General features: G+C 32.4%; 1 protein-coding gene across 1 annotated transcript; it reads right to left on the minus strand.

The window, feature by feature from the left end:
- Window positions 1-588: 588 nt before the first annotated feature.
- LOC108337188 (peroxidase 4) lies at window positions 589-2,884 on the minus strand. The gene is made up of 4 exons (XM_017573657.2): window positions 2,606-2,884; window positions 1,880-2,071; window positions 1,443-1,608; window positions 589-1,268 (listed from the first exon to the last, which is right to left on the minus strand). The coding sequence occupies exons 1-4, from the start codon at window positions 2,816-2,818 to the stop codon at window positions 877-879; spliced, it is 963 nt and encodes a 320-aa protein (XP_017429146.1). The 5' UTR covers window positions 2,819-2,884; the 3' UTR covers window positions 589-876.
- Between the last annotated feature and the right edge of the window lie 5,289 nt (window positions 2,885-8,173).

The following is an 8,173-nucleotide window of genomic DNA, read 5'->3' on the forward strand; positions in this document are numbered from 1 at the left end:
ATCTTAATAAACATGCTACTTCTTCAAGCAACTTTGTTAAAATAATTTTATACTTTCTTAATAAATATATACTTTTTTTTTAAATATAGAGATTAATTTATTTGAATATAAAGTGGGAACAAAATAATCAATGCTTACTTGAAAACTAAAGTAAAGACCTAAATTTTCCTGCACGTCATCTTTTTATTTTCTTTGTTATCGAACAGAACAAAAAAAATTCAGCTCATTTTTCATTGAACAGAACAAAATCAATGCTTCCATGATTCTGACTCATAATCTGAAGCAGGTATAGAGAGAACTCTATGTTCAGCATTTATTTCAGAGCAATACATTCAATTCAACGCCCTTAATCTTACACCAAGTTTTATGAGCAGATTGATATAGATATATATGCTCATGTTTCTTTTACCAAGTCAATTCTCATCCTCTGCAAACAGCATCGGTTAGTTTGTAATCTCACAAAAGTTAAAGTTCTGAGATATCCTGATCTCAGTTCATATTTCATCATTTATAGTTGTAGACGAAGAGAGTCATAAAAAGCTAAAATGTTTGTAAGAAAACAGACAAAAGAAGCATAAACATAAAAAGGAAAACAGAAAACCGAAAATCGGAATGGAATAATAATTGTGGTAGAAAAAGTCACGAATGAACTTGTACATCGAAAGCCTTCAACTTCAACATCAGCACTCAGAAGAAAAATTAACAAAATAGGACAATGCAGGTACACTTGGTAGCACACAACATAAAAATGACAGCAGCACATACTTAACTTCTTATTACACCTGCATTGTTATCAAATCATAAAATCCAAAAGTTACGGTTCATGAGTATATATCCATATATTTATGTGTGGTGTAGATCTCTTCAGCAATTCAATCAGTTCACCCTTCTGCAGTTCTTCCTTATTTCTCCGATGGAGCCAGTGAGGGGACTGATGTCTCCCATCTTGATCATAGCAGCGGAGAAATCATTGAAAAAGGAGGCTGGGTTGGTGCTGTAGGTACGCACAGTGGAGTCAGTGGAACCGCCATTAAAGAGTTGTTGATCAGAATGGAGAAGACCCTTCTTCTGAATGAGGTTCTTGAAGTAGTGATTGTCAAAGAAAGTGGGAGTGGCAAGGTCAAGGGGTGACAAGTTGTTGTCCCCTGATCCTGAGTTTCGAGGGCATGTAGATTGTCTCGTGTGGGCAAAGGAGCTATCTATGTTGGTTTCGTTGTAGATGCGAGCTCTAAAGGTTGTGCACCTTGCTTGTCCAATTGTATGACCCCCTAGAATATGAATGAATTCAGTATTGTTTCCAAGGTAACAAGTTATAAAGTACCGAGGTTACACATATGTTTGAGAAATTAATGTTACAAACAGTTTCTAAAACACCATTTTATAGTCTCGTTTTGTAATGTTTAACATGTGTTAGAATGAGTGTATGTAAAATCTTATAGTACCAGATAGTGCAACCAAGTCCTTGGAGGAAAGTCCGAGAGAGTTGAATCTGGAGATGAGTTGGTTGAGGTTTGAAGTGGGTCGTGGGATGCCATTGTTGGCAGCAGATTGGCTTGCTGTTCTGGAGTCTCTTCTTCCAAGTTTCACGTTCCAAGTTGGGCCACCAAGCTGAGATCATAGAAAAAGAAAAGCTGAGAGTGGAAGAAAAAGAAAAGGCAAAAAAATGAAAATGACAGTAGTTTATTTTCTCCAAATCAAATAATGAAACTTTAAGACACATTTGTCAAGGTTAGTGAATAAGTCTTTTTCAAGGACACTTGACCTTATATGTTATATAAAATAAGGGATATTTTAAACATTTTTCTATAGATACTTTCTATAAGATTATAAACATATATGATTAAACTATGATATATGACAGGTTAGAGTAATTGCTTACGATGTGAACAGAATCTCTGGCAGCAATGGCAAGGATATCAGCACAGGAGACAACACCCGGGCACACTTCCTCCACAGCTGATTTGATTTTGTCGATCACTTCAAATCCACGAGCAGAGTTCTTGTTAGGACCTGCGTTCTTCTCTCCGGTGAAGCTTGATGTATCATCAAGTAGAATCGACCCATCACACCCCTGCACCATTTATTATTCATTCAATAATCAGCAAACACATACAGTGTTCCATTATATACATTGCTAGTTTAAAATTGTTGACATAGTCAACCAGTTAGAAATTATTGTCGGTATGATTTTCAAAGTAGTAAATCAAAAGTAAATTTATCCTATACAGTGATTTATATATGAACAACTATTTATAATATCAATAAACATGGGTTACTTTGTAAATTATGTATCAGCAAGTAAAAAATATGCTTGGACATACATTACACTGATCATAATAATTGATATCTGAACTAAGACAGAAAATATACGGGGTTATTACTTCAGTATAGTTTGCTTGTATAAAATGTAACGAAAAACTAGCCATTAAATATTGCTTTTAAGTAAAACCACCAAACCTAAAAAGATGTAGAAACAAAAGTGTTAAGGAAACAAACTAGAACATGTTAACTTCTAGCAGTGAATAGAATTGCATGCTAAAATAGGCAACCTTTTGCTGATAGAAGAAAGAAAAAGAGTATTTAGTAACAGATGTTAAAAAATTACATTGACAAAGCAATCGTGGAAGAACAAACGTAGGAGAGAAGCACCCATGCGGGTCTCCTTTGATATGGCTGATTCCACTTCGCATTTCACAGTGTCAAAGAGTTTTGGGCAAGAATGGGAGTAGAAGTTTGTGTAAAGTGTTGCATTGGCAGTTCCAAAAACAAGGACCAAAAGGGTCAAACCGACGATAAAGCTAGAACAAGAAGAAGCCATTATTCTGAAACCCTAGAAGAGTAAGTAATACTTTGCTCTGTGACCGTGTTTTCCAAGTGCATATGTCACATCTTTTTATAGCCACTGGCAACGTTATAGTTTGTCAATGCGAGGTTAAATCTCAAGGTGCTTTGTCTTTTTGCCGTTACCTAACCTAACACGCAGAACTATAGCTAAGTTGTCAATGCATATGGAGCTTTTACTTGGCTTTTGTATTTTGATTAATCAATTCACAACAACGATGTGAACCTGCTTCGTTTTTCTTTTTATCCAATGACTTCTGCTGCCGGCTTGCCATGATTTGTCAAAGTGTTGGCAAAGTAGTTAGTAACCTTTTTTTAGGCTCTCCTATTATATCATATCATTTCATAGATTATCAAGCAATTCATACAACTCCACATAACTGAAAAGATTCCAGAATGCACCGTTTCATTATAATATAGGAAAAACTCGTTTGAATTATGTGAAGGCTATGAAATTTGTAGTATATACTTATCAGTTTAATCATGTAAATGTACATCATTTCATACTTTATCAACGGTCAAAGAAAGAATATTGAATTAGGTTTATGTATTGATACTACATGGATTAATCTTTCATCATTCTTTGTTAAGGAAAAGTAGAACAATAAAAGTGAGAATGATGACATTTTTTAAAATTGGAGTTTTCATGCACTAAAAACTGCATAATTTGTGAGAAACAAGTTTTTTTTTTTCATTTTTGTAGTAATATCTATGAACTTCCTCAGTGGGTATTGAAAAAATTTCATCATACAGTTAAGTATTGTAATTAAATGAATAACTGCCACAACGATATTTTACTAGCTTAAAAATTTATTCTAAATATATCAATGTTAATCCATAAATAATAGTATCTTTATGTATTATGAAACTTTTGTGTAAATTGGACGGCAACAAGAACAAAATTTTGCTAGAAAAACATCATAATCTATCAGAATTCTTTGTAGTGTCCCTCATGCAATTAACATAGCGTCTTCAGCACGTTGTTTTTCAGCATTTTTTCCACAAATTTGTGGCCCCTAACTTATCCTTGGAGAGACTAAAAATATTCTTCTGTGAAACATATTATAGATACATTATTGGTGAAGTAATTGTGAAAGGAAATAACTTGAGAAGGATAGATCAATTTAATTGGTGGTAGTAACAATCATTACTTTATCACAAAAGTATATTAAAAAATTGACGGACCGTATCAAACTTCGATTATATATGGCTATGAATATTCTCAAAATTAGATAGACTTTTTGTGGCAATGGTGTATAAACTCTTTACAAAGAATTGTTTTGCTTTTATTGTGTCGTTGATAGTGTCTTTTTAATTGGTTTTGTTAAAATTAATTTTATAGTGAAATGATTTTTGTGCTTGATTTCTTTTATTACGAAAGGAAGTTTGGATAGGGGACAAGTCTTAGTTTTCTCCAACGAACATTTAGTTTTCATATACATTTTTTTTTATGTTTTCTACAAAAATAGGTGAGAATTTGACTTACATGTTATGGGAGAAGTATTTGAATGATATGAAAGTAGCAAAAAGAATCTTATTAGCGCATGCAACTACACCTATATAAAGTTTGGAAGCATTTTATTGTTAACAACATTTTCTTTGACATGACACTATTTTATCAAATTAACATTTATATTTTAAGAAAAATCAAAACAATTTTTGGAAACAAAATCATCAGGCTATTTTTGTTTTCTCCTTTTTTTTGTGTTTTTATTTGTTTATCTTCATTTTAATTAATTTAAATGTGATAAGTGATGATTGGATAAAGTATATATATATATATATATATATATATATATATATATATATATATATATATATATATATATATATATATATATATATATATATATATATATATATATATATATATATATGATGATGATGATTGTTATATGACTATAACGTTATTATCAAGTTGAATAGAAAGATAGACACTTTTATTATAACTTTAAGTGATAAATTGAAATTATATGCATGTGAATATATGAATGAGATAAATTCTGATTGTGTATATGATTTAAAATGTATATGCAGGTTAAAGTTAACTATGAATAATTCAACCGACAAAAGCCTGTAACTTAGTCTATATTTCGTTGAAAGGATGCTATTGCTCATGGTCTAAAGAGAGAGACATTAGACAACAAGAATACATAAACAAATCAAATGCTTTTACGTTAACCTTTAGCTGCCCCTAAAGAAAAAAATATACATATTTTGAGGGAGTCTTTGTAAAAGTAGTTCAGAGATGAAAGAAAATGCACAATCAAACAAAAGTACAAGGAGAAATATGATTGGAGTGAGTAAATTTGAATGATTAGGTTATATGACTTGGTCCCATTTTGTTCTTTTGTACCTTTTTTATATCACCATTGGAAATAGTAGACTTCCATGAGCATGATCCACGTTCCCTCATACGGTGCCTCTTCCAAATTAAATAACCTTTTGTCCTTTGGAAAATTACAAACTTTAGGTTTAAAATTATATTCATTTTGATCATCGTGTTAGGTTATTATTACTTGTGTATTAGAAAGTGAAAGAAAATCTACTTATTTTGGATTATTTGAAGTTTCATGGAGTGTGACGAATCTTCCACAGTCTTATTGTAACATTGCTAAAGCTTAACTAATACCATTTACTATAATAAAATTCAACGTTCACAAGTTTGACAAAACTACTATACTACAGTATTTGTGCCACAAGGCTACAAACTTGGTTTAAATATGAATGAATGAATGAATTAACTAATTATCTGTTCGTTATTAACCATGAACATAGAAGAACCTTGAATGGTAATTGCATTTAAATGCCAGTCAGAAAAATTAAAGGTAATAGTGTGAAGTAATAATTTTTATGTAAGTTTTAAATATTCATCAATCCCAATTTTAATTTGTTAATTAATATTTTTGGAAAAGGATGTTTATTTTTACCTACTTGTCTGGTGAAGATGATAGGATCTGGACTTTTTGATTGTGTTCACATTGTTTTTTGTTTCAATTGTCAAAGTTCAGACAACGATCCGTTGGATAAGATCATGGAGAGAAAAGATAGTCGAAAATGAAACTATGTGATTAATTTTTGCCTTTATATATAAATATAGATGAACTGGCTAATTTGGAATTAAATTCCTTAATCTCTTGCACTGCTTTCTTTTTGCTTTATCTTTTTCTGCGTTGACGATGAATTAGAATAACCTTTTAGTCTTACTGATTCAAGTGGTATATATAATATAGATTATGATTACCAACTTAAATGACCTCATTGTCAATAATAAGAATTAATTAATTTCACTTACAGCTGGAGATTTACTATCAATCAATCTACTGTAATGATTCAAATCATTATAGAATATTTGAGTTTGATTTCAGTCATCAGCACCAAGTTTTTCACTAGTGCAGAAATGGCTTTAGACGTCTATTTTTTTGGTTTTTTTACGTCTGACATACTCCCGACATCTTTGTGGGTGACGTTACTCAGACGTCAGGGGGTCCACATCGGACGTGTATATAGACGTCCGATGTGTCAGCCCCGACACCTATATAGACGTCCGGTGTGTGATCTCGGACGTCCACATAGACGTCCAGTGTGCACCCCTCGGACGTCCACACAAACGTCCGATGTCTCTGATAAGTGTGAAAAAGAGTTGTTTTTACACTTATAAATGATCTCAATCTTATAATTATTCATGTTATTACTCAGTGAAAAGTTGTAATAGGAAGTACATTGTTATGTAAATTATTGTACAGGAAAGGGTGTATAATTTGGAGTTTGTCAGCCAATTTTCGCAAAGCGAAAGCCAAAATTCGCGCTGCCAGAAAAAGAAAATTCGCACAGCGCACCAGTACTTGTGCGCTGAGTGAATAAGTTCAGTTAAAGTGCAGCAGTTAAAGGAAATTCGCACAGCGCACACACACATGTGCGCTGAGCGAATTAAGGAAGTTAAGTGGCTTTAAAAGACGTGACAGAAAGGCAAAAAGGATTTTTTCTGACACACGAAAAATAGCCAGAAAAATACTGGAGAATTTAGGAGACGATCAGGAGACCTATCAAGACATCAAGACTTCACTTTCTGCAAGGAATTGCTATAAAGAGTACGTTTGAGATGTCTAGGATAGGCTAAATTTTCTCTTCATTGGAATTGGTTGTATGACGAAACATTAATGTAAATTTTCTATGCAATATATGTTTCTGTTCTTGTTCTTTTCTTGACTTGCTTTTGATTATACGGAAGTATTAATCTCTTTAAAAGTTCTTTTGTACTGGAAAGTATTTTTAGAACCAGAAACGTAAGGAACGAAACTAAAAGTAAATTACGCTAGGAATAGCTTCTGTGCTTTTGGTCATTCTCACATCTGAACTTAATGCAAAATTATCTGATGAATTAATTAAGGAATTAATAATTCAATAGATAATTTTAGAACTTGTTTTAAGGAATTAAACCAAGATACTCTCATGTGAATGCTTGAACAAAGAATATATGTTGTCCAGGATCTTACTGTAATGTTAGTCAAAGACCAATTCTAGTGATCTTTTATCGCAATTTTCAATCTTATTTTTTTTTACGTTGTTAATTTCATGCTTAAATCCAAATTGAAATCATAAATATCATCAGTAATTGATCTTGATAAATAATTTTAATTGATTAACGTAACTCAAATTCCCTTGGGAGAACGATACATTTTTACTTATCCACTGTATTACTTGGAACGATTTGGTATACTTGCCAAAAAGTTATCAGCCTCCTCTTCCCCGACGTCTATACAGACGTCCGAGGTGTATCCCCCGACGACCATATGCCTGAATGGTTTTGTGCTAGGGGTGGGGTTGGACATCGGTTTGTGCACTGCCAGACATCTACAGACGTCCGACAATGCACTAACAGACGTCTATTGGGCGTTTTTTTTTTAAAATTAATTTATTTTTGCAATAAAACCACACCCGAAAAGCAGAAAATTGTCTCAGAACAATATAGTATAATATATATGCGTTTCATATAAAGAAAGTTCAACTTAATGTAAAAAATAATCCACTACCAAAACTATCAGGATTAAACTTAAACTAAAACTAAGCAATGTTCAACAACAAATAAAACTATTCCTAACTCCATCTTTGCAGAAGATAAGCGGTCCACTCCTGCCTTATCTGCCTAATTGTGTCCTCTGGTATAGGAGATGTACTCTTGAAGCGCTGCAAAATTGAAGAAAGATTCATTATGGTTTCATATATGTTTGAAGATGAATTTGATTTGTAATGTATTTAAGGTATACATCATTACCTCATTCCAGTCATCTGTAATGACAGCTCGAATGATGGTCTTAATCCAACACATCAC

The sequence above is a fragment of the Vigna angularis genome, chromosome 7 (assembly GCF_016808095.1).
Source record: "Vigna angularis cultivar LongXiaoDou No.4 chromosome 7, ASM1680809v1, whole genome shotgun sequence".
NCBI lineage: Eukaryota > Viridiplantae > Streptophyta > Magnoliopsida > Fabales > Fabaceae > Vigna > Vigna angularis.

What these genes read in the sequence shown, in the direction of transcription:
- LOC108337188 (XM_017573657.2), bottom strand. Translation starts at nt 2,818, where the DNA reads ATGGCTTCTTCTTGTTCTAGCTTTATCGTCGGTTTGACCCTTTTGGTC. An exon ending in TCCACGATTGCTTTGTCAAT is followed by an intron (nt 2,072 to 2,605) that starts GTAATTTTTTAA and finishes TAAATGGTGCAG; the next exon opens with GGGTGTGATGGGTCGATTCT. An exon ending in GGACTTGGTTGCACTATCTG is followed by an intron (nt 1,269 to 1,442) that starts GTACTATAAGAT and finishes TTCATATTCTAG; the next exon opens with GGGGTCATACAATTGGACAA.